At 42.7% G+C, this 24,263-nt stretch overlaps 1 protein-coding gene across 2 annotated transcripts in view; it reads right to left on the bottom strand.

Moving 5' to 3' along the window:
* The window catches only part of OCA2 (OCA2 melanosomal transmembrane protein), a 195,156-nt gene that overhangs the window by 135,237 nt on the left and 35,656 nt on the right, over nt 1–24,263 (bottom strand). For both annotated transcript variants that reach the window (XM_077343422.1, XM_077343423.1), the window contains 4 exons: nt 16,535–16,633; nt 13,657–13,848; nt 3,140–3,197; nt 1,302–1,374 (listed from right to left, as the gene is read on the bottom strand). In XM_077343422.1, the coding sequence (XP_077199537.1) occupies nt 1,302–1,374; nt 3,140–3,197; nt 13,657–13,848; nt 16,535–16,633 (422 nt within the window). The remainder of the gene's footprint in view (nt 1–1,301; nt 1,375–3,139; nt 3,198–13,656; nt 13,849–16,534; nt 16,634–24,263) is intronic.

The raw sequence follows: 24,263 nt of genomic DNA, 5'->3' as shown, positions 1-24,263 counted from the left end.
GTGAATGGGCAGGGAAGAGGGGTGCTAAGCCTTGCCACGTGGTGCAGACTGTGCCTCTGTGACTCTCCAGCAAAGTAATACAACCCAGTCTCGTAATTGAGCTGCACTAGCCTCTGGGGGCATCACCGCCTGGCTAACCCTATCCCACCCCATTATCATGCAGCCTCCAGATTGAGTACACTCTCCTCATTCACTCACAGTTTAGCACTGAGAGCCCAGCCATGCATGGTCTACACTAAGGTTCCCAAAGTGGGCAGTATGCCCATGGGGACAGTGGAAGGATCTAAGGGGAGAGTGAGGATTTGGGGGCAGTAGAGGGTGGTGAATTTTAAGGCTGTATGGGAGGGTGAGGAATTTGGGGGGCAGTAGGGAGACAGCAGTCTGGCTCTTCGGGCTGAGGCTACATTTTCCTAGCGAGAGAAGTTCCAAGGTGGCTTGACATTGCCTCCCTCTGGGTAGTCACAACCCTGAACTTCCTGGTGGTCTCCAGTTCCAGTACTGACCAAAGCCCCCTTCCTATTTAGCTTCTTAGATAAAACAGTTTCAGAAGGTCGGCTGAATGGGATCGTATTCCTGCTGAGCTCCTTCCCCTCCTCCAACTCCGTCCTTTGAGGAATGTCTTAATCCAGGTTGGTGTCTGCTTGTCTGTCTCCCCAGTGAGGACCCAAAGTAGCTTTTACACATGACTTTTACTAAGAATATATATATGCAGACTAAGATATGGCTGCTGCACAACAACCAAAAAGAAGTGTGGGCAATACAGTGTGTATTCAATTTGCAGTAGACCTAACACCAGGAAAGGCGTATTGGGGGGGGGGCGTGTTCATGTACAAGGGGGACACTAGGAATGTGGCATCGGAGCCGAACAAAGGTTAGGAACCATAGGTCTACAATGAATGGCTGGCACTTGGCACCTGGTAGTGACAGCACATAGTGATGCTGTCATCCAAATTTATTCATATACCTCCTTATGCTTCTGGAAATTAAACTGCAGACTGCACCCCATTTATTTTTCAAAAAAATAAGCAGGAAACACCTAAAAGAGATAAAAGTAAACCCAGACCTTTTTCATTCTTCATTACCACTTAGATAACACAGTTGGGAAGTAGGTTTGCAAATGAATTCATTTACTACTTTAAGGCAATCCCATGAGACAATATCTTGAGCTCAAAAGAAATAAATCACTGCCAGTATTTAATTCCGCAAACAATGAGTCAGCCATTTCAGATCAGCCTATTACCAGTGATTCTGTACTGCACTGCTGAATATTTTTTTTAAACCAAATAATTGCTAAAGGATACTGTAGCTGTCCACTGGTGACACCGCCAGCATCTGCCAGAACAATCCAGTTTCAGGATGAATGCTAAATAAAATCTGAGATGGTTCATAAGATGGTTACGTGGTGAATTAGTAAATTATTAAAACAATGTCCCTAAAAATATTACAATCTGCAAAAGTTCTGAGGACAGTTCAATACATGCTTCCCATGATTCCATAAAGCAAGAATCCCGTTGCTGATTTCTCCCTCACAATTTCATACCTACTGAACTGCTATGTAAACTCAGAGCTCCTTGGACAATCTAAAACAGTCTTAGAACCGTGTAACTCTGCTTGTGGTGATTATGTACCATAAGCCTCTTGCATGCTACTTGTATCTACATATTGCTGTTACTAATATGGTGTTTAAAAAAGGAAAATTGTACTAAATGTACATTGCAGTCTGAGATTTACTTTTGAATTACAGCTATTTAGAAAGAAAACAGTGCTTTTGGCTTCATATGTAAACTTGCTTCTCATTCCACCTTCACGTTCTATCCTTCTTAACCCCCCCCCCCTTGGTAAAAGCAAAGTCTATGAAATCAGCAAGGGGTTGGGACCTATGACACCAATTCACAAAGACTTCCTCCAATAGTGAAAGGCAATTCTCTGCTAAAGGGGGTTATCAATGGGTACCAATGGAAGGAATTTTGCTACTGCCATTCATTCAAGTTTCTAAAAATACATGTAAAGCAAGAACATTCAAAGAGGGAGGAATCATAAGCTGTTCCACTCAGAAGGAATTCCCATTTTATTCAGTGGGGTTTACTCCCATAAAATGTTTTTAGCACTGCAGCTGTAGCCATGTTCTTAGGCTGGGGGCACATTTGTCTGTTAATTTTTGTGTTTTACAACTAACCTCATATCAATTGTCTTCCTATCTGGAATTGTCTTCGTATCCATAACAGATCTAAAAATGGAGCCTTTGGAATTTAACTCAGCAGATCTATCCCATTCTTGCAAGATCCTTTCCACCCACCAACATCTCTCTCACAGGCTACCTGATTAATGAGAACCCGGGCAGGACCACAGAGTTGCCAGAGATCTCATCCATATATTCCCAGAATAGTGAGGAAGCAGATTCCACATGCTTAAGCCACAGGTTGATCCAGTAAAGCCTCATAGGAAGGGGAAAGCCCCGATAGGTAACTATCATGTAACTCCCTTCTGGGCCTGTCATGGTGGGAAGCTCCCATCACCTGACCCACTGGATTCCTCCTAAGAGCTGTTACCGAAATGTTATGCAATATAACCATGCAGAAACAACAGCCACAGTACTCCAACAGCATGTAAAGAGATCTTCTGTGCAGTCTTCATTCCGTGTTCCTAGCCAATATTCCAGAGTAATGATAAGTAGCTGCAGGATAGCCCATCCCAAATATTATGCTGGACAACATACATAGGGGAACCACTGGGAAAAGAAACTAGAGAGCAGTTCCAGACTCTCTGCCTGAACATTACATGAAGTATTCTACTCTTCGGTCTACTGATCTTTCTTAGCAACAGTAAAAAGAGATTTTTTAAAAATATCCCAGGAAGAAAGGGGCAATTAAAAAAAAAACACTTTACGTCTCTGGGTTATTATGCTCACCTAAACAAGGAAGGTGGGAAGCTGTGACGTTGACATCACTTTCATTTGGCAAAGCAGAGCCTATTTAAATACTACCAGAGATCTAATTGCATCTCAGGAAGTGTGTGGTGACATGAAAGCCCATGCCTTGGACAAAACTTTGTCTTAAAGGTGCCACTGGACTCTACATTTGTTCTAATTTTGGACAATGACTATCAAATAATTCCAAGATGTTAGAAACCCAGTACTTACAGAGCAGACAACCACAAAGATGAAAAGACCGGAAACTTTTAGGAATCTTAAACAGCACCTGCAAATGTTAAGGAGAAAATGTTTAATAAAGAAAGAACGCAGACTTTTTTTATTCCGGCCATTTCAATCATAACATTCTGAGGGAGGCAGCTACAATGCCTTATAAGCAGCATTTCACACTTCTAAGCTCACAGCCTTCAACAGACTCGGAGGAGTGTAATTGTGCTGAGGATAACACTGTTCGGGCCAAACAACACATTATGGAATCCACAGGGTTGGCCTGTGAACACAGATCCCGTTTTAGAGAAGTTGGCCATTTAAAAATGCCACAAAGGCCTGAATGAGCTACAGCAGGGGTAGTCAACCTGTGGTCCTCCAGATGTCCATGGACTACAATTCCCATGAGCCCCTGCCAGCGTTTGCTGGCAGGGGCTCATGGGAATTGTAGTCCATGGACATCTGGAGGACCACAGGTTGACTACCCCTGAGCTACAGGACTCCCTTCCCATGGCTCTTTCACCACTTGCAAAGGATGGAGAAGGGCACAAGATTGCTTGGTTGGCAACACTGGCCTTCTCAGCATTTTTAAGTGGCTGGATTCTTCTCTAAAATGGCATCAGTGTCCACAAGTCAGTCCCTTGGACTCATAACATCCAAACTGGCCCGCAGCATGCGAGCTAAAGAGACAAGAAAGTACAAAAAGCTAAAAGAATATGACCTGCCTGAGAGTTCCACTGCTCAGCTTTTACACTGTTTAAGTGGCATCTAAACCCTCACCTACGTATAATTGCCTTGGTTGAATTTCAACTGGAGATATTATGTATCTGACCACTGCTACTGTCACGCAGATACAGTGGCATGTATCCAACGATGCAGCTTCTCTGGCAAAATGGCAGTCGCAGAAGAGCAGAACAGGTTTAGGTGGATTAAACCCTTCTCCTGAATACCCCCACTTTGCCCTTTATGCTGATGCTGAGAGTCAACTGGTCTCCAGGAACAAAACAGGTTGGGGGCTGTGCTCAGTGAGCTGCATCATAGAATCATAGAGTTGGAAGGGGCCATTCAGGCCATCTAGTCCAACCCTCTGCTCAACGCAGGATCAGCCCAAAGCATCCTAAAGCATCCAAGAAAAGTGTGTATCCAACCTTTGCTTGAAGACTGCCAGTGAGGGGGAGCTCACCACCTCCTTAGGCAGCAAATTCCACTGCTGAACTACTCTGACTGTGAAAATATTTTTCCTGATATCAAGCCTATATCGTTGTACTTGTAGTTTAAACCCATTACTGCGTGTCCTCTCCTCTGCAACCAATGGAAACAGCATCCTGCCTTCCTCCAAGTGACAACCTTTCAAATACTTAAAGAGGGCTATCATGTCCCCTCTCAACCTCCTTTTCTCCAGGCTGAACATTCCCAAGTCCCTCAACCTATCTTCATAGGGCTTGGTCCCTTGGCCCCAGATCATCTTTGTCGCTCTCCTCTGTACCCTTTCAATTTTATCTACGTCCTTTTTGAAGTGAGGCCTCCAGATCTGCACACAGTACTCCAGGTGTGGTCAGGAAGGAAAAGTAGGTAAGTCCTTTTCTACAAAGTTTACATATGGTTGGATACATGGTACTGTATCATATATATATATATATGTATATACACACACATACATACATTAGAAGCAGGACCATTCAAGCTTTGTATGTTTGGTAACACTGGCCTCTCCTGTCATTTGAAAAATAAATCATAGTCACTTTGAAGCAGAAATGAACACTCATGAAGCTGCCTTATACCTAATCAGACTCTTGGTCCAACAATGTCAATATTGCCTACTCAGGCTGACAGAGGTCTTTAACATCACTGACTACGTGGTCCTTTTAACTGGAGATGCTGGGGATTGAACCTGGGAACTTCCGCATGTAAATTTAAGGCTCTTCCACTGAGCCATAGTCCTTCCCTATAAAAATGACAAATTAGGGGATGATCACCACTATCCTAGGGTTGCTCATAGTAGGAGTACTCTATCATGTATGTATGTGTTATGTACCATCAAGTTGTTGCTGACTTATGGTGACCTCCAAAATGTTCTATCATAATAACCCTCTTTAAGTCTTGCAAACTTAAAGCTGCACTTCCTTGAGTCAATCCATCTCATAGTGGCCTTACTCTTTTCATATTGCCTTCTAATTTTCCTAGCATTGCCATCTTTCCAAAAACCTGCAACAGCTCTTTTGAGTCATAGACCTGTCTATCTGCCTGCCTTTTGTTTGTCACATTTAAAGACATTCCTCCTATAATAGCATTATTATAACATGTTTTAATTCTCGCGTAGAAAATGGTGTTCTGTAAAACTGCATCCAGAGCATTAAACACAAGATTAACTTCATTCTTTCAAAATACAATTAAAATTAAGATGCTGTAAAGGCCAAAAGGGGTCCATAAAAAACCATTAAGCAAATGCTTTAAAAGTCAAAAAGTGATTGTCCTTAGATAACTAACCCATCTTGGTAAACTGGCATGATACAATGTAGAGGAAGGAATGTAATTTTATTAATAAACTTCAGCACTTAGAGCATTATACCCTCCCCTATTATCCTTTGGATGCTTAGACTTATGGAATCACTGCTTTTAACAGCTTAGCAACTAGCCATGCTCAGGCCTGACTTATACGTATTTACCAACCCATGACCTTGTCCTGCAATTCTAATCTGACATAGTAATGTCATTCTGTGCCAAAAGCAAGCAGGAATTTAAAACTCACAAATAATGTGTCCCACTTTATCCGAGAACCCTTTCACACAGTATGACAAAAATGGATGTGCCAGTGATTCATGCTTCTGCTTCTCATTCTCCTGGGCAACATGCAAGACGGCAACTTGCATATCTATACATAACAAGATGATATACAAGAGTAGGATTCTTCAGTTCTCTGTAGGAACAGAGAATGAAGAAAGGCAGGCAGCAACCCAAAGATTATAAATAAAGGTTTCTCCAAGATAATTCAAAATATTCACTGCAGAGGAAGAAAAATACTCATTTTTCCAGCACCGACACATATATTGGCTTGAAATATTCTAAAATTCTAAGTTTATATACTAAAGTTGCATAGATGTGTTCACAGAAAATAAAAGATCAACTCAACAAACACTGATCTGCAAACAAACAAGAGACACCTTTTTGGAATTAATTTCCCCCCCTGTCCAGCATCTTAAGCCATTAGCTTGAGAATATAGCAGAGAAATCAATGGCTCCATAGTTTGGGGGGGGGCAGGTTTAAGGACTATAGCCCAGGTTCACATTGCCTCTCCCTATATAATCCTTTGATCAGTGAATTATTTAACAAGAAGAGCTTTTGGTGTATTCACAACAGTAGCTTCTGCAAGAAAGGCTAGAGTAATCACTCTTTAATAAATGCTACATCCTCAGTACAGTTAACTTTGTTCATACAGACAATGGACTTTCTGCACCTGGACAAACTATGACAACAGCATCTTGCAAACCTTTTCTAACAGGAAAAAGCTAGAAAATTTTAGCTTGAGGTCAGACTCTTTTAATTCAAGTCAGGAAGATGCACGGGCCTTTAGTAATTAATATATAACCTGAATATATGAAAAAGGAGTAACAATATATACCTCCAAAAACTGAGATTACACATACATTTGGTATCTTACAGAAACAGATTAAAATATTTCTTTCTTTGACCATTACCCAGAAATGGGAGTCACACACTCCTCCCTAATTGTACAAAACAAGCTAATTCTGTAACACAGTTTATACTAAATGTGCAGATCCGAGATTCTTTTAGAAATCAGTGAGGCTTTAAAATCCCAGTCCCCAAGCCACCGAAATTTCATTTCATGCCTAAACTAATTTAGGCATCAAATTGAATTGTGAAGAGAAAATTAACACAATAAAATTAACAACAAACAGGATATTTGATTTCTCCTGTGAGAATCAGCATTTCCCTATGCCTCCAACTCTCAACCACCTTTCAAATATGAAACAGAAGTATACCTGATTTAAAGATTAAGGGGGGGGGGGAAGCAACCAGGGACTATGAAAAATACATTCAGTCATACCATACCAAATGCCATGTAGGAATCTTTCTGGGGATCCTGCAAACACTCATGTTCATAAAATTAAAGCCATGCACCATCATACAGAAGCATTTATGAACAGCTATAGGACTGTCAAGAGCCTCTTGTGGCGCAGAGTGGTAAGGCAGCGACATGCTGTTTGAAGCTGTCTGCCCATGAGGCTGGGAGTTCGATCCCAGCAGCCGGCTCAAGGTTGACTCAGCCTTCCATCCTTCCGAGGTCGGTAAAATGAGTACCCAGCTTGCTGGGGGGTAAACGGTAATGACTGGGGAAGGCACTGGCAAACCACCCCGTATTGAGTCTGCCATGAAAACGCTGGAGGGCGTCACCCCAAGGGTCAGACATGACTTGGTGCTTGCACAGGGGATACCTTTACCTTTACCTTATAGGACTGTCTGTATCCCAGATTCAAAACAAATGACTTCTCTAAAACCATACTTTGAAGAATGCATGGGTATTCTCATTTTGAAACTAGAATTTAGTGTTATCACTGCACCCATTGTGGATAAATATGTATGTGAATGAGACCCACCTAATGTAATGTTGACACCTGCTCCTAGAGGGGGCACTGTCATGCATGTGTAAAGCTCACTATTTCCCCAATCCCTATTAGGGGCTATAGAGACAGGGTGTGTTAGAACAGATGACAAGTTCTCCCTGGGGAATTCTTTCTCCAGTCAAGAATTAACTTTTACAAGTAGTAACTTACAAGAACTTGTGGGGTAAATCTTAATTGACTTTTCCTTCACTATTCCCAATTTCCCTTCCTTGAAAGACCCCATATTTTCCCTGTTTCCTATCTCTTTCTCTTCCCATCCTCCAAACAACCTACCTTTAATTTCGTCCCTCTCTTCAATTTGTGGCCCTTCCCTACCCCAGGCACCCTCTAACTGGCATGGAGTTCAGCTGAGTGCCAGTGTATGCTTTAGGGGCTGAGCCAGGCAGGTACATCTACCTCCTTCGTTTCGCATCTCACACAGAGCTCTAGTCGGCCAGGCTCTATCTCCCCTGCCTCATCTCAGGCTGGCTGGCTGCCACCATCCTCACCTTGTGTGATGGTTGGGACAGTCAGAAGGCCAGCTGGTCCAGGTTGGATGTAGGCCACCAGCGCCACCGAAGATATTCAGGTGCTCTCAATGGCCAGTCTGTGAGGTAGGTAAGGCTGAAAAGGTGTAAGTGGCTCAAGGTTCCCCAGCGTGCCCAGGGCAGAACAGAGCAGCCAGTGATGCAAGTCAGATGCAAGCAAATCATCTGGCCTGGCCCCAACAAATCCTTGCTCCAACACAGTGTATTTAAACAGCCAGCTGCCTGGTTCATTATACCTGACTGGTGCCACTGTACATGATAATGGATAAATTAGACCAAACCACCACTCAAAAAGGCCATACTTCCTACCCTTGCCTTCCACTGACAAACACCAATCCTGTTGTGATTGCCTAGTGACAGTCACTGAGGGCATCTGCTTCTTAAAGCTACATGCACTCATCAATGGAAGTCTAACCTCCCAATGGGTTTTTTTTTTTACAGTTTCAGGTATTTCTGCAAAACCTGGGGTGTTTTTTAGGTTTGTAGGAAGATCTGTCTTGTTCATTCATGGGCCCAGTGTCCAGAATGTAGTATCCTCAGATTTGGCCAATTTAGCTATTAGAATATATGAAAATTGATTTTATTTATTAGATTTTTAGCCCACCTCTCTCCATAGACTCGAGGCAGGTTGCATCAAATATAAAGGTCCATTAAACCCCCACCCGTAAAACCAAAACATAACCAAACCAAACTAGCTGGCCTAATCCCTCCCCCACCAGCACGCATCCATCAAGGAGTTCGCTCAGTGGTAGAGCATAGCCTGAGTGGTGCCCATAGATCTTAGTACTGGCCTTACCTAAAGACCTGGCATTTTACAGGTCCTGCAGAACTTTGACAACTCTGTCAGGGCCCTCAGTTCTCCCAAGAGCTTATTCCACCAGGTTGGAATCAGGACCAAAAAGGCACTGGCCCGGGTGAAGGCCAAGCACCAGAGACCTCTAAAAGATTAGCACCTACCAAGCTAATCCCTATTTAATACTTAAATACTAAAATAACAGGTACTAAAATACTAAAATACAGATATGTGGGGATACAGATACTTGAAATAACCCAGAATACTAGACAAAAGAAAAATAAAATTGCTAGCTAGATATGTTCATACTACATAAGCATCTTTCTGAAAGACTGGTCATTATTTTTTTTCTTCCTCACCCCAGAATTTGGTGTGGTAAATATAAAAGAAACACAAGATAAATATTCGTAATTCTGGATCCTGCATTTATAGGCAGGTTGGTCAATTTCCTTTTTGGGCCAATAAGAACTTGACATGCATATTTAAAATTCCCTTGATTGGGCAATTCCAAAGTAAAGATGAAAATGTCGCTGCACCCAAACCAAAATTAGGGACATATGCAAGCCAGTGTGCTATGTGCACAATAAATAAAGGATAGAGATGCTAAAGCTGAAAATACATTTGAAGTCTCCCCCTGTCAAGATAAGAGACTGTGATAGAATAACCAGAAGATCATCATCTGTCTGTTGATTTTACTCTTCCTCCACACTTCCAGGCTGTGTAAATGTCATCTCCCTGACAGGAAATGTAGGTGATAGTTCATTACGAACTGTAAACAAGACAACTCTATTATAAAATCATATTAATCTATTCACAACTCATACATGCTTATAGGACTGAGACAAAAGTAATATTAGTGTGTCCCACGCCATCTGCTTTTTTCAGAACTGGAAAAGGAAATTAAAGTATTCACCTATACTGACCTCCTTCTAAAGCAACTTCATGGCCCCTCATAACCTATCCAGAGCTCACTGCCTACACAGTGTTATGTTATCATCTCTCCACTACAAGATCTGAGATGGGCTGGAATCAGCCTAGGAACAAGAAGCCACTTACCTGTAACTGTTGTTCATTTAGTTGCCCCTGTGCAGGCATAGATGGGTACTGTGCACACACACACATACAAGCCAGCCACCAGAATATTTCTTCATTAGCTCAGTAACAGAGCTAGTTAGGGCTCTTTCAATCAGAGCAATACAGTCATTTCCCACCTAATGGTCACATGCTCTAGAAGGAGTCCATCTCCTTCCCTTAGTTCTCTTAGCCAATGCCATGAACAAAGAAAACAATTTTTTTTTCAGAATCTCACTGGGGGGAGGTGGAAATGTGTGCCGGCTCAGGGACAATTAGATGGACAATAGCTGCAAGTTAAGTGCAACCCTGTGTTTGTCATTGTTGTCCTATGCAGTCCCACAAAGGAGACTATCAAGCTGGCTTACCAGGAGGTGGAGTCTATTCAAAAATGGAATGCAGCATGGTTGTCCCCATTGACATCTCCCTTCTCATGTTCACATCCATGGAGTAGTGCTGCCTAAAGGTATCATCAGATAACTAAGTCACAGCATGGCAGACATCCGCCAAGGGAACGCCTCTCTGAACAGCAGCAGATGCAGCCTGAGCTCTAGTAGAATGCACCCTAATCTGCAATGGACAGTCAACAGATGCCACCTCATTAACCTTTCTGATGGTAGAAATGATCCACCTATTTAAAGACTGCAACTATCCTCATAGAAGGACCTGCAAAGCAGGTGAACAATGGAAGAACCCTTCTAAATCCCTTGGTCAATTTTAAATAAGACAACAAGGTCCTCTTAATGACAGGTGTATGTAACTTTCTTTCCACTGGGGATGGTGACTGTGATTGAATCTTGAAACCACCTGGGCCAGAAAAGTGAGGCTGGTCTCAAGACTACCCTCTGAACATAAAACTTCATAAAGGAGTAGTCTGACCTTAGAACAATGACCTCCGCAACCCTCTTGGCACAAATAACCATGGCCATGGATCGCAAATATCAGTCCCAAATGGACCATTATTTTGTGAAATCTGTGTTTCTGCTTAGTGTCTATGATCACACTCAGGTGCCCTGCAATGTGACTTGCCATATGGTGAGCGTCATTCCTCACAGCCCATAGCCAGATGTATATGGCTACTCAATACAGTCTCATCAATCCGCCCTGCTTGTTTAAATAATATTCGGCCGTGGTGTCTGTCGCTACAAGCATTGCCTTACCTCTTAAAAGATCTGCAAAGGAATGAAGGGCATATTTAATGGCCCTAAGCTCTAATAGGTTAATATGGGGCTTAGTCTCCGCCAGTCACCAAGAACCCTTCATGCTATCACTGAGACAATGGGCAGCCCAGCCTAACAAAGAGGTGTCAGTGAAAAGCTGGGCATCGTGGCAATGTGTTCACAAGACAGGTGTGCTGAGATGGTCCACCAGCCCACAGATCTCTAGACAGGTCTTAGGATGGTAGGACAAGCATTGAGTGTGACCCTTAGTCGGGAAATGGTTTTAGAGCTCTGACTGGCAGAGCTCTTTTAGCTCTGTTACTCAAGTTAACAACAGAATCTTCCTGTGGCTGGCCTTCACAGGTGTGCAGTACCCATGTGGGACCGTACAGGAGACTAAAGATGAACCATGAAAGCAGCATATAAACAGCAGCAAATAGTAGGAAATATCACCTAAAAACTTTGAGGGAGCATTTGCGCATTTAAGAGCTGTAGGTCCTTAAATTTCTCATGAAAGCATTATTTTGACCAAAAATAAACATTCCACTTATGCTAGGATTGATCAGTGGAAAAAGAAAACCAGGCCAACAAAGAATATGGTGGTTGGATGCAATCAGGATGGACACGTTGCATGGCTAAGGGAGTAGTTGCAGGACTGAGGACTGTAATGACAGTTGTGCCATGAAGAGGGAGAAGGGAGAAGGAGAAGAAGAAGAGTTGGTTCTTATATGCCGCTTTTCTCTACCCGAAGGAGACTCAAAGCGGCTTACAATCACCTTCCCTTTCCTCTCCCCACAACAGACACCCTGTTAGGTAGGTGAGGCTAAGAGAGTCGTGATATTACTGCTCAGTCAGAACAGCTTTATCAGTGCTGTGGCAAGCCCAAGGCAATCCAGCTGGCTGCATGTGGGGGAGTGCAGAATCAAACCCGGCTTGCCAAAATAGAAGTCCGCACTCCTAACCGCTACACTGAGCTGGGGTTGCCAAGAGTTGGACATGACTGAATGGCTAACAACAACCATTCAGCACCTGCTCACATGCCTGTTCTGGAAACATAGACAGCATTTGTCCCGCTCACCAAACAATACCAATTCTCTCCCCCCTCACTGCAAGGGTTTCTCATCTGAAGATTCTCCCAGGAATTGTCTTTCAAATAGGAAGTAGCTATCCCTTTGTATTTATATGGAAGTACCAAGGAAGACTCTGCAGAGGAAGGCAAGAGCAAACCACTTCTGCTTAGTCCCCGGCCTTGAAAACCACTTGCTAGGGTCACCATCTGTTGGCTGCTCCTTGACAGCACTTTGCGTACAAAGAAATCTATTCTCCCTAGAAGTTAAAATGCCTAAACTTAGACTACCACACATTAAAAAATAAGACTCAATGGAAAATATAATGAAAGTTGAAAACAGGAAAAAAGGAAGACCCAACATGAAATGGACTGACTCAATAAGGAAGTAATGGCCTTCAGTTTGCACCTGCGCAAGGTTGTTGAAGACCTTTACTGCATTCTCATTTTACTCGCTTTTAAGTTCCTGTTTCTTCATTTATGAGCTGGATTTTCCTTGGTAGCCAAACAATATTGTTACAGAACAGCTCCAGACATTACAATAATACAGTCATTTATTAAACTCAGATCAAGGCGAGATTGCTTTATAATATTATCTGTGATTTAAGACAAAGATATAAAGAAGACATCTCATTTTAGGTAACATGCCGTCATGGTCAGGTACATTTTTCTTGGATAATGTTAGCATTATGTAACCCTTCTCTTCTGATCAAAAAACAAATTGGATGCTATCTGGAGCCAATAATAATTAACATTGGCTCCAGACTAGAACCATCCTGGAATAATATTTTTTGACCACTGAGGAAGACCAATTGGGCAAAATGCATTTGGACAGGATCAATAATATGTTAAACCACAAATGCAGACACTAGATTCTTAAATAAGGTTTAATAGGCTACTCAATCAGCAATAATTAAATTTACAATGAAAATGGTATCACAGAATATGTTTTAAAAAAATGATGGGAAGATGAACCAAAGTTTAAAATACAGACTTGTTTTCCCTTCACATAAACTAACTTTAAAAGCTTAAGAGGACCGCTTGCTTAGCTTCTGGTATTACATGGGGCTATAAATCTGCAGGGATTTTATCATCTATTTCTTTGGATGTTCTGCCTGGAAATCAATGGCATGATAAGACAAAAAATATGGAGTGTTACTTTACTCATTTGCTGAAGGAAAAATCAATTTCATGACTCTTTCCCTTAGTCACTGATATTTGCTGAAACATTAATGGCACAGCATAAGGTGGACACATACCTCATCTTATGTAAATTGAATTTGCCATGAAAGGTGTCCATGATTTCGCATTTCTCTGTTGAGGAAGCAGATCTGGACAAGCTGGTCCTTTTACTTCCAGGCTGAAACCTTTGGTCAAATTCAGCAGAACTGTTTTCCCAAGAATCATCATCGGTAGTGAAATCTGTATTATGAACAGCCATGCATCTTAATCTGTAAAACATTATTGGCAAGCATTAGTGCATACCATTTTTTGACACCAGGACTGTCAGTATTATTGACAACCTGGGCCTGCAAACAGCAGCAAGGATTAAGGATAGTGAGCTTTTGAAAACAGAAGAGAGCTATGCCCAGCACAACTCAGGAAGGAGATTATCTAGTAAGGGAGAAACCTAAATAACTGGTGAGTAGGGTTGCGAATCCTAGGTTGAGAAATACTTGGATATTTGAGAGGTGGACCCTGGGGAAAGGTCTCAGCTGGGTTTAATTCCATAGCATCCACCTTAAGGTTGCCAGATTCCCGCCAGGATCCTATAGGGTGATAAGAGGTAGGGAGCTTCAGGGATGGAGCCTGGGAGGACAGGGACCCCAGTTGGGTATAATGCTATGACTCCACCCTCCAAAGCCTCCATTTTTCTCCAGGGAAACCGATCTTTTGTTTGGAGTAGAGCTGTATTTGAGGAGGCTACCCAAGTCCACATGGAGTCCGACATCCCTAGTTCACTTCCAAAACAGCCATTTTCTCCAGGGGCTGCTAAATGTTTAGTCTGAAAATGCATTGTAATTCCAGGCCCCACCTGGAAACCCTAAGAGAAAGAATTCCGGGATGGAAAAAACAAACGGGAGAATGTAGAAAGAGTTTGTAGAATGAAGTGGGTAAAAGAAGTTCTTTTTAGACAGAAAATTAGTTTCACCGTCTTTTCTGGTGAAGTAATATGTCCTTGCTATATTGTTAAGCTACTGATATGTTAATACACCAATTCTTTCTTAATATATACATTTATTTCATGTATTTCCTAAAGGTTTGACATTAAATTGGTCACACCTCAGACATTACTGGGGGAAAGGAATCTTCTGATATGCTTCACCAAAAGCATATTCGTAAGAGTATGGAGGTGAGAGAACCTCTCTCTCATAACCGTCATTAAGATGAATAACCTTGAAGTGAGTGCTTAGCAAGGAAATCTATATTTATCTAGGATCAGTTAAGGTTAATGTCCTCAACATGCTTCAAGCTGATATCCTGATAAATGCTCTTTCATTTCAAGAGAAGACTGTTCTAGAAGGAACAAAAGTCACTCCAAGCTGAAGAAACTCAGTACAAGCCACATTTCTTTTTAACAGGCCCTTAACATGCTTTAGCTCATGTTGTCTATAGGTCCTCCATGTTAAGGATGTCAAAAAACACTTCCTTGTAACAAATGCAGCTAAGATTCATCTCTGCCTGCACTGATGCAGCAGAGGAGCGGGGCAGGAAATGAGGACACAGTGGAGGACTGCCCAGTGGCATGCATGCTTGGCGCGGCAGCATGGTGCTGTACCTGGAGCACGGAGGCGCAGTCCCAGAGGGTGCCTTAAAAGGCATCACGTGCAAAGGGCCTGGCCTCTTTCACCCAGCCCACCATGGGAGCAGTTTACCTTACACTCACCCACTTATGTTGTCTAATATGGTTTCTGGTATGGAAGGGGCTACTGGTATATATTTTTAAATTTCGTCGCAGCTGGCATTTGGTAAGGGATGGAGGCTTTTGGGGTGAGTTTGGTCTGCTCATTGGACTCCCCAGATCCGTGGCCTCCTTAAGAGGTGGCAGGCCTGTGAGTGGGCCAACCCAGCAGGGGAAGCATGGGGCTCACAGTGCCAGGTAGCCCAGGGTGGGACTAAGGGAGAGAGGCACCCAAGGATTTACAATGCTGGGTTGCCTGGGGTAGGACCAAGGGAAGTGTGTGCTTCCTTTTGGCACCCCACGTGGGGACACTTCCCTATGGTGGGAATCCAGCGGCAAGGGGACCCACGTTCATGGCGGAGGGAACTGGGTGGCCCCCAGGGTGCCGCTGGACACTTCCCTTGAGGTGGGATCCCAATGGTATGGGGACCCAAGTTCCTGGTGGGAGAACTGGGTAGGCCCGAGGGTTCTGCTGGGCTCTGTGTTCTTGTGGTCAGCTGACTGCAAGTCAAGCTCCCCCTCCTGTGCTGTGCCAACACTCCTGTGGAGTTAATAATAAAGCTGCGGCCTTGTTTAAGACAACAGACATGTGAACGCCCAGGGTGCCATCCTGCAAGTCAACATTCCACATGGGGCCTTGATATTTATAAGCCTCTGAACAGTATTTGATGGAGCAGGAATAAAACAGTTAGGGTTGTCAATCTCCAGAAGGGTACAGATAAGAGAAAAACTAAATCAGCAGGCCAAAATCATAAGTCACTCTTGTTTGGTGTATAAATCATATAATTTCTGGGCAATCAGAAATTGATTGCCCAGAAATTATATGATTTAATCTCCAGAAGGGGCCTGGAAATCTCCATGAATTATAACTGATCTCCATTCTAGATAGATCAGCTCCCTGGTGAAAACAGGTGGACTGTACATCATTGTAGCCTGCTGAAATCCCTTCCCTCCCCAAATCTCAAGGATTTCCCAATCCAAGCCAACCCTATACCACATATTCCTAGCAGCGCTGGTGGTGCTAGCATGAAAAGTCTCCAGACCTTCAAATACTGTAGGAGACTTATACATATTATACTCCTCTCAGAGGCATGCAGCACCACCATGCAGATTTTCAGAATTGAGACTGTACAAAATAGGTGAGAAAGGACTAAAACTCAGAGATGTACAATCAGAAATATACCATTCAAGATTAACGCATATTGAGGCCTTAATATCAAATATACATTTCCTACCCATTTTCTTCAGAAGGAACTTTCAACAGAGGTGTTCTTTCTGTAAAGGAACTGTCTTTAGATCTTGTGCAGAAGAATTTGGGCAAGCTAAAATGGTACCTTTAAGAACAAAGAAAACAAATAGTTTAATTTTCATTGTAATCACTTCCTAAAAATATATTGAAAATAATTAACTCATTAGATACCAGAGGATATGTAACAGCTGGAAAGCAACACTATGTCAGTTATTCATTTTGGACTTCTATGATTTTGGGGAAATGAGGGCTGCTAGGCCACTGCCCAACACATCAAGTGCTTTGGTGGCAACACAAGGAACAGAAAATGTCACACAACACATCAGCATCATTTCTAGATGAAAATCCAAACATGACATAGACACATCAGCTGATTCTTTAGACTTCTTCCCAAACTATTTTATAACCATATAGTTTTGGGAAACCTTCTAGAGCAGGCTGTTTCAACCAGGGTTTCAGGTAACCCTAGGGTTTCTTAGCAGCTCTGGAAGGGTTTCTTAAATGGGTGGGAGTTAATTTTTAATATATTTTTAAAATTTGTTAGACATTTATCTGGTGATACAATCATATAGACCAAGGGTAGTCAACCTGTGGTCCTCCAGATGTTCATGGACTACAATTCCCATGATCCCCTGCCAGCACTTGCAAATGCTGGCAGGGGCTCATGGGGACTGTAGTCCATGAACATCTGGAGGACCACAGGTTGACTCCCTCTGATATAGACTGTTCTAGAGCAGCAGATGATGTCCAGATGTAACACTGATGAATCACACAAAATTTCTGACCTCCTCAATTCTCCAGCTAGCCCAGATGTAATGGTGCGTGGGAGGCCTGAACCAGCAGGGAACTACTGAACCAAATAGGATAAATGACAAGGCTACATCAAACAGACCCAGACAAAGAGTTAACACTACTGTTTAGTCTATAGGAAACTGATGATGATCAATAGTAACATTCTCAGCTCTTTTGCAAATGTGCTCAAAAGAAAATGCCATAACCCTGAACAGCTATTAGGATTATGCTTAGACAGTCCCTTTACAGCATAGAAGGCTGAACATGTAATGAAGAAGCCTCCCAAATAATTAGTTCTGATTAAATATATGCCACTGGTCCAAATTGTTAGTGCCAGGCTTTTCTGATACCTGTCCCTGATAAACCACATTCCCTATTTTTGCCTTGTGGGGATGTCTTTTAAGCTTTTGTTACCAAGTCCATGTCCACACAGGCTATCTGCCCTCGGTTCAGAGCTCTTAGGAAGACGGGTTTCCACAGCTTCTCTCCAGTTCTTTTCAAACATCCTTTACTGCAAAGCTTTGGCAAACATCACAGCAAAGCTTGGATGGCTGCCATGTGGGTGGGAAAGTTCAGATCCCCCCCCCCCAACATGGCAGCCATTTTTCCTAACCTAATTCTGGTCCCTACAACAGCCATTCCTGTCCCACCACCACTAGGAGCCATAGTTGCGTTTGAATTAATGGTTTCATAAAATTAGATTGATTTTTAAGGGTCTCTCCTGTTTTGGAGAAATAAGAGGAAAACATATTTCTGCAACATAAGAAACTACAGACTTCCTTCCTATTATTAGGTGAGAGCTAGGGATTCACAAAGCAGTTGCACTTAATGTTATATAGCAATATAACCTTATGACATTGCCTTTCTTATCCCAGGGAGAGAAGATCGCAGCTGCTGGGGGGTGGGGGAAACCTGCCTAAGCCAAACTTGATCTGTTCAGTATCTGGATAAGAGATTGTCCTAGAAATCTATATGTGTACTCCATGGAAAACTACAGTATTCTTTCACCAGAACCCTAGTGTCAGGTAAGTGATGGAATAGCCACCACCAGAGGGACCAGGGCAGAGAGACTACAGGGGAAATTATTCATGGACTCAGGCATTGTACCTCCCTGAGGTCCCTGCTCTCCATAGGCCCACCTCCAAATCTCCAAAACTTTCCTAACCTGGATCTGGCAACCTACCACTCCCAGCCACCACTGGTGGCCAGGGCAGACGTGATAGCCCTAACCTGTCGCTATATGGAAAACATGTGACACACTGTGCTTTTTAAAGGCTTAGAACAGATGGTTCTGAACGGATGGGCTGATCCTGCGTTGAGCAGGGGGTTGGACTGGATGGCCTGTATGGCCCCTTCCACCTCTGATTCTATGATTCTATGTACAAACAGCTGAAGGACTGTGAAGGGTAACTTCATCACAGAAACCAAGAGCCTTGAGTGACAGGCTGCTCCAAGCAATCTGATTGGTCACTTTACTTGAAATTGAGACACCAAAAAATGCCCAGTTTAGAACTAAGTGTGTTGGTAGAGTAGCAATGAGAGCAAAGCATCAGGCTGCTTAAAAGAATAGCTTTATTATTAAAAGAAATAACTGTATAGAACTAGGAGTGTCCTAACTAACTGTCTAATGGCTGTTCTGTATTCATTCAGTCTGCTCAGGAGGCAAACTAGGAGGAAGTGTGCTCAAGGGAGCAGGAAGTCTCCAATCAGGACACAGGATATCTGAAAAATATCAGGAAGTTCCTATTCTGTGCAAAATACATGTCTCCTCTGATGCCTCCTGTAGGATATTCTTCATTTCATTTTGAATCATGCACACTACAATCTTGCATATTCCAATGAAGCGATGGGCAGAAAACTGCCTTGGGTACCATGGCGATCCCATTTCCCCCTTCTGAGCTGCAGTCCTCTTCCTTGTGTGCTCTTTTAATAGAGGCCAATGGGACTCCCACTGCTCCACTGGAGGCCATCAAGCTGATTCCTACTTATGGAGACGATGAATGAATGAACTCCAAAATGTCCTATCATTAACAGGCTTGCTCACGTCTTGCAAACTGAAATCCATGGGTTGCTTTATTGAATCAATCCATCTTATGTGGAGCTTTCCTCTTTTCCTGCTTCCATTTACTTTTCTAGCACTGTTCTAAGTTACCCTTCCTCATTCTGGAAGGCAAACAGCCCCCTTACCTTTGATACACTCAGACAATGTTTGGAATATACATTGCTTATTCCTTCTATGCTGTGTCAGCCAAGGGACAGATGTGGCAGGAGGGTGCTTCCAAGTTGTTTGACGGGGTACCACTGAGAACGAGGGCACTTCTAGGAAAAACTTACGTCAGTCCTTTCTAGGAATCCCAGCAATTCCTAGAAAGACATGACATCACTTCCAGGTTTTTCCTGGAAATGATGTCATGCCATGGCTGATGGCCACCACCCACTCTCCCCCCCCCCAGCCTCCAGCTGATTGCCTGCATTTTTAAATCACTTTTAAATGATAGCAAGCATCTGCAGATCAAACCTGTGGATATCCTCAAATCTAGTTTAGCCCACAGTCTTCTATTTTTTTTAAGCTACCCCTCTTTCAGAAGATACTAATCAGCCCAAAGGAATGTTGGATGTTTGATAGAAACTGCAGACTCGGCAAATGTAAGCAATACTTTCCCAGCATTTTTCTTCTAAAAATAATTTAAAAGTAGGTCAAGAATTACTGTAATTTTTGCTGCCATTTATATTTAAAGTAGGACTATTGCCTTGTGGCAAAAAAAAAAAAACCCTCAATGTTGATCTGGACTATTTTGCGGGTGATGTAACTTTGGGTGTTTACAAAAATATTCCCTCACCATGGAAGCAGCTGCAAATTGCATGGAAACAGCTAAGAACTGCATCCACAATGCCTCATCTTTCTGTTGTTCACTGCTGCTGATACACACTCTTTCCCCATATCTACACAAAAGCACAAACTAGATGGAAGTTACACAAGGCCCACCCACAAGCCAGCGCCCCTCCCTTTTTCTTAATAGCTGGGAAAAGGAAATTTGATTTAAAGGGCCAAAACAGGGGAGGAAATGTATCACTCAGTTTCACCTGGGGGTGGGGGAGGAGCAGCCAAATGCTGGCAACTGGCAAGAGGCATATGGGAACAGGAACATGCAAAGATACATCAGTCCAATGTTGTAGCATTTACTTCTGGTGCAACCATTACTTTGCACCAGCCCTAATGCCTTCACTTCTGGGATTATGCCGCAAGTGACATCGCAGAATTGTAATACATAATTCCTGACCCCCATTTTTTACTGCTTTAATGAATAGCTGCAAGTAAACTCGGCTGTCAGTGAAAGGTCTCCTGCCAGAAAAGGATTCCTTCTCTAAAGCTGCATCTATTCCCCCAATGTGGCACCTCTGGACACCATGGTGCTTGCTGACACCATTCCTGGTGTCCACCAGAGGGAAATGTTGAGTCGGATTTCTGGTCAGCAAGTTCTGATTGGCTGTGCAGAGTGCAGTCACAAGACAAGGATCTGCATGGTGTGACTGAAGGTAAGCTGTGTGCATGCAAGAAAATATATATTCATTTTAAAAGACATCCTGTAAAACAACTTCTGTTGGAATTATTGCAGAGTTAGTATTAGACTTTTGCATAATCTCATCTCACTCCCTAATATTTTGTGGCTGGCTGTTCCCCTTGTGACTGAGTAATATCCTGAGTCAGAAATCCAAAGGTACTTGCAGGCCCCAAAAGATTGAGGACCTCCGTTCAGGCTACATGTTCACTGCATGGCCTAGTTTAAAAGAGGAGGGAGAAAGATGTAAGATCTGTCCAGCCAAGGAAGGTTCTCTCCACTTGTCTAAGAAGGCTGCAATCTCCCCAGTGCAGGCATCCCCCACTAGCAACAGGAGGCTGTTTCAGGTGCCCACTGCTGCTGAGCCTGGCTTCTGCCTAAGCTGATCTGTACTGAACTTGACAGCAAGTTACGGCTACAACTCAAAGCTATTTCCAGGCCTCAGAGTGGCTCTAAAGCAAAGGGCCACAGTGGGATACTAGGCCCCACATAGCCAGCCCAGTCCTGGGCCTGGGACAGCTCCTTCTTCTGATGTCTCTCATAGGTGGCTCCCAGTGAGTTAGGCATGAGATTGTTGTCATGGCAGGGTCCAGGAGTGGCAAAATGGGAACTTGGATATGGATCTCTCAGACCCTAGTTCAGGAGCAGATAAGGAAGCAAAATATGACCCTGGAGCAAGCCAAACTGAATGGCATGTGCAGGGCCCCCTGTTCTAAGCAGTACCACCAATGGGCATTAGATCAACTCCCGTTTTCCCCAGTAGCAGCGTAGGAGGAAATGTCCAGTGAGCTGACCCCAATTGTTGTTCTGAAGCGTCTGAGCCTAGTCGCCCATGAGACATTGGCCAAGTTGTTGGACCAGAAGCCCTTTAGGGCAGTGACTCACTGAGAAATGGGTATCCAATGCCCAGGCAAACTTTATCCTAGCCCAACACCCTATCTCCTTGTTCTCAGATTTTTAGCTGCTGAGATGCAGGAAGATCTTTTGCTTCACAAAACTGTTAAAAAAGGAATTGAAGACCTACTATTTCTTTAATAATTGGTGCCAGAGAAGGTGCATTCTTTCAGAAGAGTTGCAAGATACTGATTTAAATCACAAGCCATTGCTTTAATGTCACATCTCCCCTATCAGTGACACAAATCTAATTAATGTCTGTGGACACCTCAGAAGAGTGAGCTAAAAAAAACAGGTTTTAAAAAAGGGAGACTAAGCAGCAAACTGATTCAATGTGATCTTTGTCCTCAGCACTTTGTGTTTATTTATGGAGCAACCAGAGAATTGGCAACATGGGCATTCGGTGTTACAAAATGTCCTGGTTATAAAACCGTCATAGAACTCTTATCTCCCCAAATTCACAGCTGTCGGATCCTGACATCCATAACCATACCTAGTACATATTTAGAGATCATCCGGTTTCCAACCATGCCATTACCACACTGGTGGGGGTTCCCCCCCCCAGACTGAATGGTCTAAAGCAGGGGTAGTCAAACTGCAGCCTTCCAGATGTCCATGGACCACAATTCCCATGAGCCCCTGCCAGCGTTTGCTGGCAGGGGCTCATGGGAATTGTAGTCCATGGACATCTGGAGGGCTGCAGTTTGACTACCACTGGTCTAAAGACATATCACATATTATTCCTCATGAATGAAATGTACTGAAAGCCCAGGGAGCCTCAAATTAGACTCAAGAGAGCAATTTGGTTGACGAGACAATTTCTAGCTAAAATTATCGGAATGCTTATAGGAATGCACACAGAGTGTAAACAGAGATCTGCCAGTGTCATGAGCTTTATGCAGAAAGTCCTTCCAACAAACTCCAAATGGGACAACATCCAATAAGCTACTTGAGAAGAAATGCGCTCTGTGCGTGCTCAATGGTAGATTATTATTGCCTCCATTACATATTCTAATATGAAACAATGGGTCCAAGATCTGAAGTCAATGTTCCCTTGATAAACAGGATGCACACAAGTCTAGAATTTACTCTGCATTGATTTTTAATGGCTTTTTCAAGTTCATGCAGCATATGTCTGTCAGAGGGAGGAAAGTGCTGCCTACAGATTAAACGCATAAAATCTGTATAAACTGCCCATATTTCTTGCTGTACAGAGATATTCTGTTTTCTGGCTAAATGGAGTGGAACAAATATTTCTGTCTCTATAATCTTTTTTAATACTGTTATACAACTACGAACAGATTTCTAATGGCAACCTCCTGGATACATGTTGCTATTCACATGTGATAAAAACAGGAGTTCTTTAATAGCTTTGGAGGATGGGGTGGGATAGAATTTACCATTTTTAAAAAATGTTTTCTGTAAGTTTGACAGGTACAGGGCACAGTTAACTTACCCTAAGTAAAAACAAACAAAAAAAACCCAATTAAAACACCTTTAAAATCTTTTGCTGTCGTGTATCTTAGACAAGTAGCATGAAAAGAAGAAGAGATTCACTTGACTTTTTTGATGAAAGAATGCAGGCTTTCAATCTCTACTGTACTTTGTCCAACATTTGCAGTATCTCTTTTGTACTCTCTTGTAAATTGAAGCAAACCCAGCACATGCCCATAGCAAAAACCCAACCCTTCTATAAAACGCTTTTAAAAAAAGCCAAACTTTGATAATCTGAAAATCATTTTTCTCATAAAGAACACCAGAACAACTGATCAATTGAGTCTTCTTCCCCTATTCCTGCTTTTCCACCTTTCTTCTTCCCCATCTCGGCTTTACAATTGCTTTTATCAGGTATATTTGTTAAAATCAAGTTCATGGTTTTCAGTCTCAGGGTTGCGTGATGAAACAGTTGTCAATAAAACCTTTAAAAGGATTGGTGCTCACATGTTATTGGCATGCCTGAAGGGGTAAAGTTGCTCCTATCACTTCTAGAAAGATTGAAGTCTGAATCTATCAGAGGTTGCTCATTAAAAAAAAAAAAAAAAGCACTGCGAAGAGCACATTACATAAATCAGCTATTGTGGGTGAAATAATCATCCTAAGAATATAGAAAAAATGCATTAATTCTGGCTTATGTAGGATGCTGCAAGCTTATCTGCTGAATAACACATCCTACACAAGAAACAAATTTAATGCCTTGCCTCACCTAATAATCAGAAAAACGGCCTCTTTGGGCCACTCTAGAATCAAGTCATCCCAAGAAGCAGATTTGGAGGAGCAGTAACGTGCCATGCTACCTATCACTAGCCTCTGATTGCCAGCTAGTCGGCTATCTGTCCACCTGTCTGACATCTTCACCCAAAAGCCAAATAAGATCATCCTCCTTACTTTATTGCTCTCCCCAGATTCTCTATCTAGCCATGCATGCTAATTCCCAAACTCCCCAAGGATCTCTTCTTTTCATGAAACTTT

This window comes from Paroedura picta, chromosome 6, assembly GCF_049243985.1.
Source record: "Paroedura picta isolate Pp20150507F chromosome 6, Ppicta_v3.0, whole genome shotgun sequence".
Classification (NCBI taxonomy): Eukaryota; Metazoa; Chordata; class Lepidosauria; order Squamata; family Gekkonidae; genus Paroedura; species Paroedura picta.
The sequence above is the reverse complement of the archived record's forward strand: the minus strand, read 5'-3'. Positions and strand labels throughout refer to the sequence as shown.